Genomic DNA, 17,574 nt, shown 5'->3' with positions numbered 1-17,574 from the left:
ACCTGGCCGTACAGTGGAATTTTGCAGTGCGTGGTTTCTGCTTCTCCGCACAGACTCTATGAAGATCCTAATGCCGTAGCCTGACATGCACCTTTCCAGAAATGTAACTACGTAACTAGTATTTCTGGCTGCTACTCCATCTCCACAATTTTCGAGGTGATTGTTTTGGATCGATAAAGATGGACCACATCGAAGAAAGATTGACTGAGGAGGTTCAGAGGTACAAGCATTTGTGTGGCTCCTCTTCAGCAACACTGTCGGGGAACGTTCCGGCGAAAGTTTCAGTCACGTATTCGGATGATGTCTTCCGGATACTTGCAGATGATGTCACATAGTCGTTAGAGATGGTGATGTCGCATTTTATAATTGGTTGGACAACAGGAAGTAGGGGAAGCAGAAGGGAGGTCAGCAGTTCTAGCAGTTAGCGGTTTTGTTTAGTCCTTTTATACTTTGAATAAACCGAAAAGCTGTATTATTTGATCTTTTTAAGGATAAAACTTGAAATATTCTTGTGCCTGCTATACGAGTGAATGGATTGAACTCAAATTATTTTGTCATTTTATTACTTTATTTTTTTATGAATAATGTCCTGTCATCGTAATTTTTGTCTTTTGTGGAGAATTAAAAAATAAAAAAACTATATCTGAACATATTGTAAAAAATGACAAGCTGTGCTGACGAGCGCACAAGTATAAATGGCCCGTGCCTGTGTAGATTACGTACCTAGGTTGAGGCGTCTAGTACTACAGAGGCATAAACTGCACTTAAAACTCACTGTAAATGCTTTGTCAGTGCTGTATCACTCGAAATCATAATAATCTCCAACACCTTGTTCACACAAATAGATTCAGATCTTAACTCTCACGAATATGTTGCTCACATCTTTCATATAGCTGCTAACATAGTTACCATCACTGTACCCCTACCTTGCTGTATGTTATTGAAACTTTAGACTGCAAGAGTGACACATGAGCTGACAAGAATGATCAACACTGTGGTTAAAGTCAGTTCTTGTCATATCTAGCCGGGGTCACAGCCTTAAGTTACACAGTTACACATCAGAGGACATCAGCATAAATAGAAACTCTCCACTCTGCTCCTTTTTCACATAGAGTGACATTTGAGTCCTACGGTCTTGGTTTGAGCCAGTACCATAGACTGTATAAAGGTGGACAGAGGAACAGCTCCTCTAAAGTGAAGCCAAAGCAAGTAGAGCTCCCCCTGGTGACTGGCTGCAGTATAAGTCCTAAGCCCCACCTCCTCCATGTTAATGGATGGACCAACGTCAATTCATTTGTTTTTTCAAGGATGGTCATTTTAGGTAGTTTATATAATGCTGATGCATGATGCAAAAACAAGTTCTGTGTATAATACAACTTTTTCTTGTAACTGGTGGAGGAAGATCAGAGCATTCTGGAGCCAGACTCTGGCTCCAAAATCGCAAGATGGCGTTTCCCGGAAAAATAGCGTCAGTTTGGCAAATGCAAGAAAGTGGGGATACGTTATCCATATTTACACAGTCTATAGCCACTACTACTGTATATGTGTGTACGTGTCCTCAACATGATTAAGCCTTTACAAGCAAATCTACAATGTGCTCCCATTTAGGGGGAGAAAACATGTTCCCACAATTATATAAATGGATGTTGGCAGTGTTGGACAAATCAGCTTGCTAAAATGGATTCCTGCAAGATGGCAGTGAATCTTTTGTAACAGCACTTGTCCTCTTATTTCTATGACTTTTATCTTTAGCTCTAACTACAGAGCTGAAGGCAGTCTGAATAAGCACTGGAAATGTTCACTTACGGTCGCACATAATGGAGTGCCCTTGAATGGTTTTGTGTACGCCTACTGTTGTATCAAATGAAGTGCATTTGAAAAAAAAAGAAAGACAAGAAAAAAGTTTGCGCACTCCATTTAGTGTGACTCATGTGAAGTGAACAACTTTGCGGAATAAGTTCTGGATAGTATTCAAGAAAAGAAGAGGAGGGTGACATATGGGCCCCAATGACTGTTTGTATTCGATGTCCAGACGTCGTACTTTATACGCAGCAGATAATAATAGTAATAATAAAAAACAAACAACAAAGAAAGAAATTTGCTCAAGCCCTCCAAAAAATTTGTTTCTTTTTTTTTCTTTTTTTGTGGTTTAGTTTGGTTTTCATTGCCCCCAAAGCCAAGAAAAATACAATTTATTGAGCTCAAACCAGTTGATAGATTCGTTTTTTTTTTTTTGTCCTCTTCATTTTTTTGTCTTTGACATTTGAAAGATGTGCTTCAAATCCACCTGAAGATTATATGGAAATGTGGCACATGGCCATGAATTTCGATCCATAATGAAAGAAGTGATTGTAATCAGAAAAGTGATGTGTGATTCAGCCTCTACTGTGGTTTAAATTGGATTTTTTTTCTTCTTCTTAGGTTTCACAGTTTTCCTCTTTTTAAAACTAGTGCACACTTTGTAAACTGGACACACATTTCCTCTACCTCGTCCTTTCGAGTCAGGTGAAGATCCCGGTAAAGGAGATGTAATTAAAGTTAGGCGAAAGTCGTATTGTTGGTTTTAAGGGAAATCGGGAAGATAAAGAAGCAGCAGATGGTTCAGGAATTAAAACAAAAATAAGTGGTCCCGTTGTGTGCCTCCAACTTCCCCCTCTATGCCTCTCATCTTTCAACTTCCACCTGCCGTCCCAGCTTCCACCTTCCCTTTCTCCCTCTCCCATGTTACCTCTGCTTCTCTTTCACTCTGCCACCTTCTGTGTCTTTTAGCCGCCGACTGTAAGGTGACTGTGTTGATGAAATACCGGGAGACTGACTCAGTCGAGCATTTCAGCATTAAAAACAAAAAAAAAAAAAGGAAAAAGTTCTTTCTGGTGTGTGCCTGTGTGTGTCCACAAATAGTGTAGCGCAGCTGACGGATAAGGTGATTAAGAGTACACCTGGGAACCAGGAGAGTAAAAGGACACAAGGTTAACACGTACACACACACGCAACACAGACTCACAATCCGTGCCCTCCTTTGAAAGTTTTCTGGGTTTTTTTTAAACTAAGTGCAGCGAGGATATGAGATTTGTCTTCCGTAAGTGGTAGCCGTCCTCTCGCACCATCAAAGTGACTCTCAAACTCTTCAAAGGAAAAGTTTTCTGATATTTCAAAGATTCTAGATATGTTAAATACCCCTTTTCACAGCACTTCGAAGTATTAGTCGATCTTCAGGGTATTCATTATCTTCAGGTATGTGGCCAGTGTAATCCATCACACTCACTCGCTGACATTAGTCACATTTGTGATATGTGACACTTAATCATCCGGTTACAAATCATGTTCTTACATGCACAAAGAGACTCATATACATTCAGTACACAAATACCCATAACTGCTCCTACTTTAATCTTACGGATGCCACTCTTTGTCTAAACCTTAGCGCGTGTATTAATCAAATCACAAACCCCTACATGATATCCAGAAGGTTGGGTGAAAAAAAATCTGTTCCTTCATATGTTCTTATTTAGAAATCCACCATCCCACATATGATCAGCCCCTTAAATAACGTCACCTGCTGAGAAGTGCCACCGATCTCAAATTACAGTTTGCTTTATGAGCTGTTTTTCCGTGGGAGGCTAATTATTTTTACATGTGTTAAGCTCGGCTTCCAGTGTGGAGATGCATTATTACAGTATGGAGCAAGGCAGCGGGCTACGGAAAGCGGAGAAGCAATTAAGTGATTACGCTTTCATCCCTTCCCAGTATCTGAAATCAGTTAAAATAGAGAAGGCCGAGGTTAAGCGAGACAGACTGAAAGGCTTGTGAAAGGGTGTTAGACGAAGCTCTAAAAGTTCCCGAAATGGGTGTTTTGACAGAAACTTAGAAACAGGTAGACAAGAATATTCAACATTCGATGTCCCTTTGAACTATTTAGAGAAAAGTGACAATTAGAGGAACCCACAGGATGAGGTTTTAAAGAAAAATGCAGTATATTCATGGTAGAAATCAGCTCTAGATGAGACTTTCTGCTACATTTCCATCTATAAATCCGTCCACATAAGACTTTTTTCTATTTACCTTCTAATCCTTCAACACACCCTCTCTCTATCCCCCTCTGTTGTCTTTAGTCTGTTGTTCTTTTTTTAAATGTCTGGCGAATTGTCTGCTACTGTTTTTTTTCCCTCCGTGAAAATGAAAACAGCTGAGTCTTCCCCGAGACGTTTGCTGAAAGAGATGGCAGTACATTCCGTGGTGCTTTCTAATGCCGTCATTTATCACAGCATGCGGACCATTAGCGTGAATCATTTATTGTCTTTGGCCTGCCTGGAAATCCCTGAACTTCTGGCAAATCTATACGGAGCAAAAGTGAGGTTAAATATTGCGCGCGGTGACAGAGGTTTCAGGCAGGCAGCAAAGCAAACTTGTGTTTAGTGTGTGCGCGTCTCATCGGATGTCTGCGTGCATGGGGAAAAGGTGCTGAAGTATAAATCTGAGAATGTCTAAGATCAGATATATGCTGTCGCTAAGTGTTTTTCCTTGTTATAGACTGGAGAGTGTGTAGAGTCAGCTTATGCGTGGCTGACTTTTAACACCACCATCTCCATAATTACTGTGTCATCGTTGCCTCGGAAATAAAGTAACGACCCTGGTTGACACTGAGATCACACCTACTCCAAAATGGTCTCCCTGTCTGCTGAATCACAGGGTGCTTTTGCAAAATGGCCGCCCACACATGTTCAAGAGATTTCCTCTTTTATATAATTATTCTTAATGCCCACGTGTATCTCATTTCCACGGTTTACAGATGTAATACTTTACAATTAAATTCAGCTAAGTAACTCCAAACCACACAGAGTTCACCCACTTAAACCAATGTTTCAACCACCACCACAGAACTTTTTCTTTTTCTCTCACTCAGTACTCGCCGTATCATTATGATGTAGTTTCCAAACGGATTTTATCACTCTCTGGGACATTATAACCTGTCCTTTAGTAGTCATTAAGTTTTTGGTTTCTGTCCTCAGACTTGAAGAAGTCATTTGAGCAAGAACCCCTGGGAAAGGAAGTATCTCTGGAGCAGGAAGTGCTGTTGCAGTGTCGCCCTCCGGAGGGAATACCAGCTGCTGAGGTACGTGCGGCGTTATCGTTAACCTCCGAATGAGGTGAATATGAAGTGAGATGTGAGCGAGGGCTGCTGGAGCAGAGCAAGGGAGCGACTGAAGGGAAGGGATGACAAAGTGAAGACAAGGGAGGATGTAAAAAGGCACAAAAATAGAGATCATCAAGTGGAAGTAACTTGAAAGAGCCACGGAATACTCAGTTATTACAGATGTGACACTTTTTGAAATTGCCTCGAACTTTGAACGACAGACAGCAGAATAGAGACGTTTGATGGCTGCGTGCACAGTCTGCACTCAGTGGCTGAAGGGTGCACTGTGTAAAAGAAGGCCTTGTGCCTTTTTGACACGTTTGGTTAAATAGCCTTTTTAACACTGGTGTCGCAGAGGAGGCTAAAAAACAAAACTAATTTCACCAGGAATAAGTTTCTGTTTGTTACCAACCAGCCACAACATTAAAACCACTAACGGGAGAAGTAAATAACATTGGCCATCTTGCGACAATACAATGTTCTGCTGGGTAACTTTTGGACCGGGCAATCATGTGGATTTTACTTTGACATGTTCCACCCACCAAGACCAGACCAGCCAACCCCACCCCATAGCAATAACACTCCTTGATGTCAGCAGCCACCTAACACACAAAAAATGTTGTAAGAACAACTCAAAAAATTTACCTGGCATCACTAAATCCCAAACTGATCAAGTATCTCTGGGATAGTACAGACGCATACAAGACACTCTGAGAAGACCCATGTCCATTCTCTGTTGATTCACAACTGTTTTGGAGGCACAAGGAGACCTACACAATATTTGATAGTTGGTCATAATGTTATGCCTGATCGTTGTCTGTAACATAAAGAGACATAAAGTGAATTCATGGGAGGAAATATTAAATCACGGAGTTAATAAATTAACAGTCAAAATATTATTAAATGATTTCACACTTCTCTCGTTTTGAAATACTTTTTCAGAAATATTAGCCATTGTTTTAGGTTATGCAACACGATGTGTGTTGAATTGTCACACCACTGAGGGAACAGCCTGAGTCCTGTTTTGACTGACAGGTGCTTGAAAGCGCCGCTGCGCTGAGACAACACTGATCCAAAGAGCCAGTGTTTTAAACGCAGACATAAATGTCCCCAGAGAGCCAATTTGAACACAAGTTACGTGAAGAAATCCCAGCGATACACAGCTTTAGCCTCTGTTCCTCCGCTTCACATCTTCATCGCTCGCTCTCTTGCTGTAGCTCTGCATTCAGAGTAAACGGACTCCAAAAGAACCAAGGAAATGTTCTTTCCTTTTGTGTCACAAGAACAAATACACTGTGAACATTAATAAAAACTAGAGATCGACCAATATATATCAGCCAGCTGGGGTTTTTACTGGCATTGGAATCAGCCAATACGTGGGTGCATATAGATGTTTTTTACTGCTGCAGACCTGTGCAGCCCATACATTGCCCCTCCCCCTGCTGTTTATTATATGCATAAGAGCGTTAAATATTCGTTGAGTTCAATAAATGTTTATGTTTTTGATTAAATCGAGACTAAATGGAGGGAGGAAAGGCAGTATCGGCTCCTAATATCGTCCCAGAAAAGTCAACCAAGGCTGATGTGAAAAAATCAGTATCGACCCTTAAAAGTCCATATCGGCCGATCTCAAATAAAAACTGAATCAAAGTGAACATGGTTTCATAGTGCACCATACAGAGAGGACAGCAGCATAACTACCCATTCAATTGACAGATGAGGATGTTAAGTATGACTACAAGTGTTGCATTCATAAACACACTCACGCTAACCACCTCTGTACAAGATAATATTGTGTCCTCCAAGTACGTTGTCAGCACGTTGACATTTCATTCGCCCATCAGACATGTCGGAGAGCAAACATCCACTTTGGAAGAGCCACACATGTCACCTCCACTCCCCGAGGGGCTCTAACTACAGCGAAGAATGCCATTTACGATTCAGATTGTTCTTCACTCTCCTGCTTTGGCTGCGTTCCCACCTGGGCGGATAAAAATACATAATTTCATTTAGCTGGTCACTGGGGAAGTGCAGCTCGGCACTTGGAGAGGGCTGCACTACCGGATAAGGAGGCCCTGAATCAGGTTTCGCTCCTCGGGGTTTGATAGTCGTTTTCAATTGCGCCTAAGTACACACTCCCCGGAGAGAGAGGGGAGAGGGAAACTGAAGGAGAGGGGGCGACCGAGGCACTCAGACACACCAGCATACTAAGTGAAGGCGATAGTGTGGGAAGGTGAAGGTGTGGCAGGAAGATGAGTGGTACAAGGAATGACAAGTAATCCTGTTCTTTCGCTTGCAGAAACCTCTTTTGTGGAAAAAATTATGAAAATAAATTGGTGTTGTGACACCAATTCAACTACGGAAACCACACACAAACATGGAGGCTCTTTTTCTGCTAACAAACCCAAATTCATTTGTCTCGGAGACAAATCTCCACATTAATGACTCATTACTACTCGTGCCTTAATTGCATTCCTTAGTGCATTTTATTTTTGACACCTGTTTGAACACAACACATCTACGCGGAGAGGCATACTCACAATTCTCATGAGCACACACACACACATGGACTCTCTGAGCTATTTTTTCTGTGTCCAATTTGCTACCTTTTCCATTCCTTTTTCTTCTGTCATAATGGGATCTCGGGTCGAATGGATTGGTCTGTCTCCCCTGTCTGCTGAAGCTGATTAGAGGGATTTAGGTTTAAAGCCTGCTGATGACCTCAGGTTGTAGCCCCGACTTTCTTTTTTTTTTTATCTCCTCCGACTTCCTATTTTTCTTTGTTCTTATCATGTCCACTCTCTTTTCCCGTTCACTTTTTCCTTTCGCTTACCAGTTCTCTCACGCCATAATTTTCGCTTCAAATCTTCCCCTTTTGTTTGATTGACAGCTCTTGATGTCGGTGTCCTGTGACCGCCCTAAAAGTGTTCTAATATTAGCGCCTGCGGTTGCCGTGTCGACCAGTTGACGACCGCTGCAAAGTTGTCAATGTGATGGGGTTGCTGCCCCGACATGCGATACCCACATCTTAATGCCCAGCTGGCATCACATGGCTGTCAGCATGCCGAGCCGAGGCCTCGACACGCTAAACAAACACGCGTACGCGTTTTATATTCAAGATACATACAAATGTGCCGACATAAGCGCAGATATCTGTCGGTACATTCACACGTGGAGACAGGGCCTTAAAGAAATGCAGGAAGAGATGCATAAATCAGGACAAGGTGTACACTAAAGGACAGATTAGCCAGTGATCATTTTAACTGCTGCACAGGTGCTAGCCTTGAGAGGTCAGGGTCAAACTAATCCGAGGCTGCAGAGAAAACGTCCACACACCGATGTACCATTACTTCCTTTTCATTTTCCTTTGACAGTGCCGCTCTTGTCAACAGTCAGTCTCCTAGAGCCGTCTTTTTTTTTTTTCTCCTCTCTTTCAATCTAAAGCTCCAGAGAGACACAATTTGAAGCATTGTGAAATCCTTGAGACACATCTAAATCTCTTTAGACTGTGATGGAAAGCCTTTAAATGCTGCTGGAAAGCTATTGGATTGAGCAGGGAGGGTTCAGCAGTTCAACAGGAAAGGCTTTATGGACACAGACGGTAAAACAGGTGCAGCACAATGTTGACTTTCAGCGAGAAATGCTCGGAGTTTAGTTCAGGTTTTGTTCATCTCTCTCCTCAAATCAGTTCGTGATTTAGGGGCTACTCAAGAAACTGCGGTCACAGTGAGAAGCTACGTGAAACGGAGCCGCAGTTAACTTCTCCGCATATTTTTAAAACAAAAACAACAAAGGCTGCTACGGTCATTAAGACCTGTAGCCGCGGACTGACAGCAAGTACATTTCTCTTGAAGCTTAAAAGAGTGTCAGTGACCCCGAAGGTCAGGCTAAGTCAGGGGACTCCACATAACAGGTGGAGTTATAGGTTTGTGTTTGTGGGAGGGTGAATATTTGTGTGCACGCTTGTCTGCGTCTGTCATGGCGCGTGAGTGATTACCCCAGCTGCAGTGAAATAAACACATCAGTGTGTGGTGACAGGCCCTCCACGTGTTTATCCCTAAGAGACACAAGCGCGCACACACACACACGCGCGCGTGCGTTTGCAAAGTCAGATAGTAACTGGATACGTTTTTGGATCCTGGTCAAGTTCCTGTCACATTCTCAGCCACTCAATCCACACCTTAAATTAGAGCACGTTATCCGCATGGATAATGGCTTGTGATCGGCCGTATCAGCCTGTTTGTGAACTTTTCCGTCAAGAGGAAGTTTTACTCAATAGTTTATTGCATTTACATCAGAAGGCCTTGCATTTCGTTAATTTCACTGTACTCCAAGGCGTGGGATTTGAATACGAGCTCCGCGCGGAGCCAGATTCGCCCTATTTAAGTGTCCTTGAGCAAGACATAGAGCACATCCAGCAGTTGTCTCCCAAGGTTGCTGTTTTTATAGCTGATCGTAGCCAGCGTTTTTCAAAGGCTTCAAGCAGAGCACACACACATTCCCAGGAGGTAGCCAGGACAATATACAGATGCGTATACACACACACTTCCCCTGCAATGACCATCAGTGTTATTTTGTTTTGTTTTTTTATGAATGACTTTCCACGTTAACCAGTGTGGAGTAAGTCTATACATGTGCATTTGGGTAATCGCCCATGTGTGTGTACGTGTACGTACCTTTGTGATGCAAATCCTGGCCGACTTATCTGTCAGAATGCATCAGCATCGCGTGGTGGCCAAACGGGCCGCCTCCTTCTCACACTCGTGCACCATACTGTACGCAGACGCGCAGTCCTTTTCAGTCCCCGCAGTCACCGTCGTTAATGTGTCCTCTGATGACGTTTACTAGCCGAATCCATCTGGGGGTTATAACTCCGGTGCCAGTGGAGAGGTTTAAATGCACAGTGAAGGTGACAGTGTGAATTAAACTGTCTAACAAATAAGACATGCTCTCTTCCTGTGTCCGGAGATAGAAGCAGATCTATTGAATTCCTTCAGCTTTATACCCCTTTCAAATCCCACCGGAGCTTGATGTTCCTCTGTGCCTCAGACAGCATTTACCAAGAGCTGGAAGATAAACTATTTGCGGGTTCTGAATATATATCTAAAATGTGTTTTTAGCTTGAACAATCTACCAGGTTCTGTCAACGGATTTAAAGATGAAAGACTTCTTTTATCCAGCGAACTCATGAATACGCTAAATAAAAACAAAGAGGAAAAGAAATAGTACACATGACGACGCGCATTTTAAAAAAAAAACAAAAAAACATGCCAGAATAAAGCAGACTGAATGAAGCGGAGAGAACACAAAAGGATCAACAGACAGCGTTTAGGATACCATATAAAGCATTAGATATTAACTCTTGTGGCCGCTGCACCGAAAAAAAACCATTTTCACATATACACAATCACACAGACACACGCGCAAGTGTGTAGGTAGGTACATTTATGTGTGTGTGTGTGTGTGCGTGTGCCTATTTTGTGCACAAAAACAATTTATGTAATGCTGCTTCCCCAATACATCTTTACCTTAATCCTCTTTCAGCTACCATAGTAAGCTCCACGGCTCATCTCCCATCACATTTTACCTTGATCCTCAACCTCTGTCAGAAATCATCACCGTAATCCACAGATTAGTCAGCAATCTCTTTTTTTTCCTTTTTTTTTTTTTATTCAGACTACCAAGGTGAATTATTGAAATGGTGTAAGATTATTAAAACGCTGTTGCGAAGGTCTATCACTGCAGAGTAATTTACAAATGGGCCAGATGAAGAGGATCCGCTTTTGTTTTGGTGTTGAATGCGTTGTCGGTGGACGTTGGCGACGGATTATTATCATCGTCTAATGATGTGTGCACACACTGACGCGGGAAGGGACACACGGAGACACATACATGCGCTCATACAGTATGCTTTTGTCACATTCCTTTATACCCACTCGGTGCTTTCAGAAAGATGGCTGCATACGCAGGGAAAGAGAAGAATACATATGCTTTTCACATTTTATACCACTATGCATTAAATAGATGTATACCAGATATAGAAATAATATATATATAAACATCCAATATAAGCTGTGATTTAAGGAGCCTTGGGAGCTGCTCATCCAGTGATAAACCGCGTCGGTAAATGCAGGCGTTAGTCAGATCCCACTCCAAAGCCAGCAGGCTGTGTAGAACCGCATCAGAAATGTAGCTTTTCCATTGCAAAACCTCAGCATCGGCTACAATACTTCGCCACTCATTGATTTCCTCTTTCTTTGTGTATCTTCATATAGTCGTAAAATATGTGCTTGTTTTCTCAGTTCAGTTCCATTCGGTTCCGACCACTGGTCCCGTCTAGACTGGGACACTCAAATCTATTTTGTTTGCAAAATCCATAGCAGACTATTTCTTCGTTGTTACTTCTTCTGTGCTGCTCTTCCTTTTCCCGTGTAATGCTGACTTCCAAGTACACGTACTGTTTGCAGACCTGGGAGCGTTTTATGAAAACAGTAAATCAGGGTGTTTATCTTGGCTTTCTCGCATAAAGGGGGCCAGACTTGCTATTTCGAGATCTCACGTCGACCGGAACTGCATGCGCTTTAAGTACATTTGCCCATCATAGTCCATTTCAAGGAACTATAAATCAAAATTCTGAGAGGGAAGCTTCTCATTACGCACAGGAACACTGTATTTTGTTTCTTAACTGACAACTCAACCTGCATTATTTTCCTCCCTCCTTAGAAGACAGGAAGTATGCAAACCGATGATCATATGTAGTTTAAGTTCCCTGTGGTCTGAGGTTTGTGTCTTTTTCGAAAGTAGGACTTTGTTCCTTTGTGTGTCCGGTGCGTCGAGGGTTGAGCTGGTGCTCAATTTAGAAGTATGAGGGTGGAGGATAATGAAGGCGTATGCGTCGATTCCCCCCTGCACCCCACGAATTAGGAGAGCCGTCTCTCTCCTCTTTCATTACCTGTTCAAAAGCTCCGGCTTCTAGCATTGTCTGCCTTTGCAATTAACGTCATTATGTCAGTGACGTGGAAAAATTCCCATCGCAATATCACACGGGCTCTTGTTCGGCCGGAGCTTCAGCTTTTACATTAATGGTTCTGTTTGCTCTTTCCTCTTGATTTTTCATGCCCTTAAGAAAGCTTGTTTCCAGTCACGGTGCTTTTTTTTTTCTGTTTATGTATGCCTCTCTTGGTTTTCTGTCTCAGTTTATGTTTGCATCTTTTTAATTTTCCTCACATCTGTTCATTGACTCTTATCTCTCCCTGTTTTTTTTCCCCACTTAGACTCCCTCTGTAACTCACAGTCTCTCAGTCTTCTTCATGCCCCCTGTCTTTCTTGACATAGTTCGAGACAAAGCTGAGGATTGATGGTGACATGACAGCGAAGAGTGTGCTGCGTTGTCAGACAGCTACCCGTGCTGCCCTCGGCAATACTGACAGTGTTGTCATGGATGAATGAACACACTGTTTCGACACAGGGTGCGACAGTGTCAAATAACAAAACTCTGTTCTGTTCTGTCAGGATTTATAAGTTGTTAGAGCTTGTAAGTCTTTCAGGGCCAGAAAAAAAAAACTTCGCATGTTTAAAACTGTGCGCGTGAATCTCTTAACGCATATAAAAAGTTTTGTTTGTCATGGCACAATGAACATGAAGAAGTCATTTAGGAAATGATAATTTAGCACCTAAAAATAGTTCTATTGCCGGGAAGATTATTATTTTATATACTTAACTAGAAGAGTAATTGGCACAGTAAATTTCTCATTTGGGACCAAGACTGGAAGAGTTTAATAAGATGGGGCGTTGAATAATTGCTACCAATTAATTGCTTTTCACTTACAGTAAAGTAGCCTTATGAGTTACTAAAGGATGCCGTTGTCTGTGAATATTGTGTAATGAATTTGACCGCGCTGATAGCAGAATGTAATCAGATAATGGCCATGTAATATGTCTGCGACGATACGCGATCTTCAGCCGTCTGAGGGAGGCCTCCTGTAATACTGTTTAACATGTGTTTGGTGGTGTGAAATCCAGTTTTTACTGAGCGGTATTAGCCATGATACTGCCTACACCCTGGAACTGCATTGAAACATTAGCTTGTCAACCACTCTGCCAAGAATCCCTTGGCTCGGCCGACGCTTCGCTGGTTTCAGAAGTATAATTCCTTCAAAGGTAGACGGCTACAGGCTACTTAAGTGTGACCTGGCAGAGGCTAGGGTATAGCACTTAGAGAAAAGATGGCCCTATAGTTCTTCGGGAAAGGTATAAAGAGAGAAAATGCTGCTATTGATGGTATCTGCCCCCCCCCCCCAAATGCACAGCTTTGCAAAATTGCCTTTTTGTTTGTTAACAGAAACGAAGCGAGTGTTAAAATATCCGTGTAAAGTACAGTTAATGTTGGGTAGCATTCCAAGTTAAAAGATCTTAAAAAAAAGAGCCAACATTAACTACAACAGAGAAGACAAATGACTTGCAATTTCTAGTCCTGAAGTGCATTTGTTTCACACCCATTCCTCACCTCTGTTAAATTGTGTGCTGCAGGAATTCCCAGTGCGAATGCAACCGCATTCAATATACAATATTTTCCAGCAGAGGCATGTGGCCCTTTGGTTGGTTGTTTGCCAGGCACCGGCTTTTACCCCGCACAACCATCAACAGAATACACAACACAAACAAACAGGGACGCCACCGACTGTTGAGCTGACCGGGCTAATAAAGCTGATTTAGTTATTGCATGGTTTTAATAACGCTGGAGAGCCAGAGAGTCAATTAAAAAGGATTAGCATGCCCCGAATCAGCTCAGAGCCTCTCCGTGCTTTAATGATTATGAAGTGTCATCAGTACTCCTACATTGTACAGTGAATCAGCTTTGACGCACACGCACACACACACTTGCAAACACACACACACACAAACAGTAACATAAAAGGTCCGAATACGTGAGCTTCCCACAGTACACAACTTATTTTTCCGGAGGTTCAGACCTCGTCAGTGCATAACCATCGACGTACGTGTAGAATGTTGTTGTAGGGAATAAGAAGTTTTTTTTTTTTACTTTTGTGGCATTTTTTTAAAATCTTTCATTTTCATGTACAAAGTCAAAGAGTTGGACCCCACAGACCACGTTTAACCTGAGAGTGACGCCTTGACCTTCTCTGATTGGCTGGGTGAAAGCCACATGCTCCTAAACCTCACTGAGAGACACAAGGACGCGAGTTAAAACATGTGCTGAAGTTACTAAGTATGGTTCCTCGCCGCATAAAGCCTTAAATACATAGAGATTTTATAATAAGCCCTATTTGTAAAAACTGGCCCCAGTAGTAGAAGAGAAAAATGTCCCAAATCCACCTTGAACATGCAAATTCTTTTTAAATTACAACACTGAAATAACTTAACAAGGCTGGCCTTGAAGCACAAAGGGGGTACAGCGTGTTGCTGATTACCCTTAGTTTGTAAAAAAGAACTTTTGAGGACATGCATGTCTGTCCTTCCGAGAACAGAAATGAAAATTCAAGTGAGTTACAATTAGCCGGACTATGAAAGAAAAACATCCTTGTTAGAAACCCCTAAAGTTCACTTCTGATCAAATTAATTGCTTTAGACACAATTTACCATTTGCATAATCCAGGGAAATCAGAGTTGTTTATTGTAATTATACTGTAAGTATCTGCATGGAAAGTCTAAAAATGAAGCAGAATTAGGTCAGGCTGCTTAAGTAGACGGCACACCTTGCTAGAGAAGCATTCGCTGGCAGATGAGTCACACATTACAGGTGTGCACTGGAACACTTAAATGCTCTTTAGCAGCGTCCCGTGGTTTGTTTTGCTCACTCTTCCACCGCTCTAATTTTATCCCCACTGTTTCTGTCTTCTATATTTCCTTTCTCCTCGTGTCTGGCACTTTGCATTTGTATCGCTCTTTCACCTTTCCCCGCCTCCCCGTCTCTTCGTGGTTCTGCTGCTGCCATTAGTGATGTTAAAGTACTTAGCGAGCCGGAGGGTTACGGCAGGAAAAGCAAAATACATCACTGTCCGGAGAAATGAAGAAAGCAATAGAGGCACAGATACAGAGCACTTTTGACGCTTTTACCGCACTGACCCGTAACCATGCACAGGCCTGTTCTGTAATTTAACAACCAGTCAGTCATTTCAACACTGGCTCATTGCGACCAGAAAAGTCGCTGCCTTTAGAGACTTAAGAAAGTTCCATAAACTCTCATAGTGAGACCTACTATGACCCCTTAAGAATTGTATTTATTACTATTAGTTATTGTAGGAAATGCAAGTGTAAAGAAATCCTCCTCAGAGACAACAATTTGACGTTGGTCAAACAGTCTTCGCTGTCACCACATTTTGACTGTCTCTCATCATGTGTGCTGCACACTGCAGAATCCCAGACAAACATTTCTCTGTGACATTCTGGGCCGGTGGATTAGGCGAGAACAAAAAGTGCCGCGTGCTATATTAGACCGGAGGAGAGAACAAGTCAAATCTTTTAATTTCCTAACTTTCTGATCCTCAGTCAGTAGTTGAAAGTGTTTCCCTTTTGAACTTTTCCTCAGCGGTATTTGAGGTGTTGATTCTGATTCCAGCTGTTACTAGGTCAGCGTCTGTTTGGGGAAATGTTCCCTCGGCGTGTCTGAGCTGCTGAGTGGATTTGGATGTTTTTTTTTTTTTTTTCCGTCCTGCCTCTTCCTCTAATGATTTGAGCTCAGGGTCTCATTTTAACTTTCCATCCCCTAACACTCTCACCTCAAACTGTCATCTCTGTAACCCTCTCCGCCCTTCAGCTACCAGTGTTGCTATCAGAGTCTCCAGGATTGTTCCTTTGCTTACAGCTGTGAGAGTTTATATATATATATATATATTATATCTCCTGTTATTTCCAATTTCCAGTTTAACTTGTTTCCCGTCATTAATTAGAGGTTCTCAGATGCTTTTAAAAACTACATTTTTAACAAGCTAAGTCTTTCATCTTGTCTTTCATGGGCATTATTGAGTGTAGCTTTCAAATGTTGATGAAAATTTCTCATTTTGAGGAGCACAAGCTTGAAATATTTAAATGGGACAAGTGGTAAAAAAGTTAAATTTTAAATGAGAAGCTCCCTTATCCCCATTTCCATCTCAGTGGGGAAATGGCTTCGCTCCCCTAGCCCCAGGTTCACGCTCGTCAGCTTTCCTTCCCCTGGTTGTACCTGCTGTTTTGCCCCAAAGCTCTAAGCCCACAGGCTTCACTCTTCCTCAAGCTTCCCAGTTCATGGAAGCAAACCTCAGGTGTTAAAACTCCAGTGATTTGTGATGGTACTTGTTTGAAATCGGCATCCATTGCTAATTTGGCATTCATTGTTTGAAGTGTTAGGAGTAATAACTTCATCCGCTCCTCAGACTGAAAAACACTTTGCTTCGAGTTAAAATTTTATCTGATATGTTGTCTGGTTAAAATGTTCGTCATATTTTTCTGAATATGCAAATATTTTTCATTCAAATCTATCTACTGGATACTGTGGGTTGTCTGAAAGACCACTTTCGGCTTTCAGGAAGTTTCCTATTGGACCAGGTGTCGCTTCTTTAGAAGTTTTGATGTCACAAATCACGCTCTCGCTCTCTTATGTGCTCTCTTTCATGCTCTTTTGAACTCCCACTTCCAAGTCACTGACCTTCTTCTCTGCTTTCTTCACTTTTGAACATCCTTTCCCCCCATTTACTCACCGAATCACCTGCACCATGTCTCAAAAGTGCAGCCCATCTATCAATCTTCCACAGTGGTAGTCTATCTTTGTAATGCTTGGTTCTGCCCTTTAGAGAGATGCGTTGAGAAAGCTAGCCGTAGCTGGAATTACTGGTCAGTTGTACACGCACGCACACACACGCACACACACACACACACACACACACACACACACACACACGCACACACACACACACACACACATTCCTCGTGTTCTGTTGAAGGATTCACTGGTTAAATATTGCTCTGAGCAGCTTCCTCCTGCTTTTTGCTGTTGTTTTTCTCATCCTCCGCCCTCCCCCTGCATTCCACGGGACTTTTACTTCCCCGCTCTTGTTTTCCCAAGTGTTGGCCCTAATAAATTACGCCACTATATCATCTGTAACTAGTCTCTCCTCTCCCTTTTCCCTCCATTCAGCACCTCCGTCTCTTTCCACCCCTCCTCATTTTTCTTTCCCTAATTGTTGACGTAGTATGGAAATTCCACCTCGCTCCATCCCTCCGTCAGTCTCCCTCACCTCCAATTACCTTTTCATTTACCCTTTTTATTCCGTTGCACGCTCTCTCTCCCCCTCCCCTCCACGGGCTCTCCCTCCCTCACTTTCTCTCTCCCTCTTTGTTAACGCCATTGGCTCAGTTTTAATGGATCACCCACAGGTATCTGCTCCTGGCCTGCGCTCCCCCGTTTCCCCCGTCCTCCTCCACCACAATCACCGCCTCCCTAA

The 17,574-nt window shown here is 42.4% G+C and overlaps 1 protein-coding gene across 2 annotated transcripts in view; it reads left to right on the top strand.

Annotated features, from left to right (window-relative positions):
* LOC125012653 (netrin receptor UNC5C-like) overlaps window positions 1-17,574 on the top strand; it is a 185,698-nt gene that overhangs the window by 115,855 nt on the left and 52,269 nt on the right. For both annotated transcript variants that reach the window (XM_047592728.1, XM_047592727.1), the window contains exon 4: window positions 5,010-5,113. In XM_047592728.1, the coding sequence (XP_047448684.1) occupies window positions 5,010-5,113 (104 nt within the window). The remainder of the gene's footprint in view (window positions 1-5,009; window positions 5,114-17,574) is intronic.

This window comes from Mugil cephalus, chromosome 8, assembly GCF_022458985.1.
Source record: "Mugil cephalus isolate CIBA_MC_2020 chromosome 8, CIBA_Mcephalus_1.1, whole genome shotgun sequence".
Taxonomy (NCBI): Eukaryota; Metazoa; Chordata; class Actinopteri; order Mugiliformes; family Mugilidae; genus Mugil; species Mugil cephalus.
This window is presented reverse-complemented; position numbering and strand designations above follow the sequence as displayed.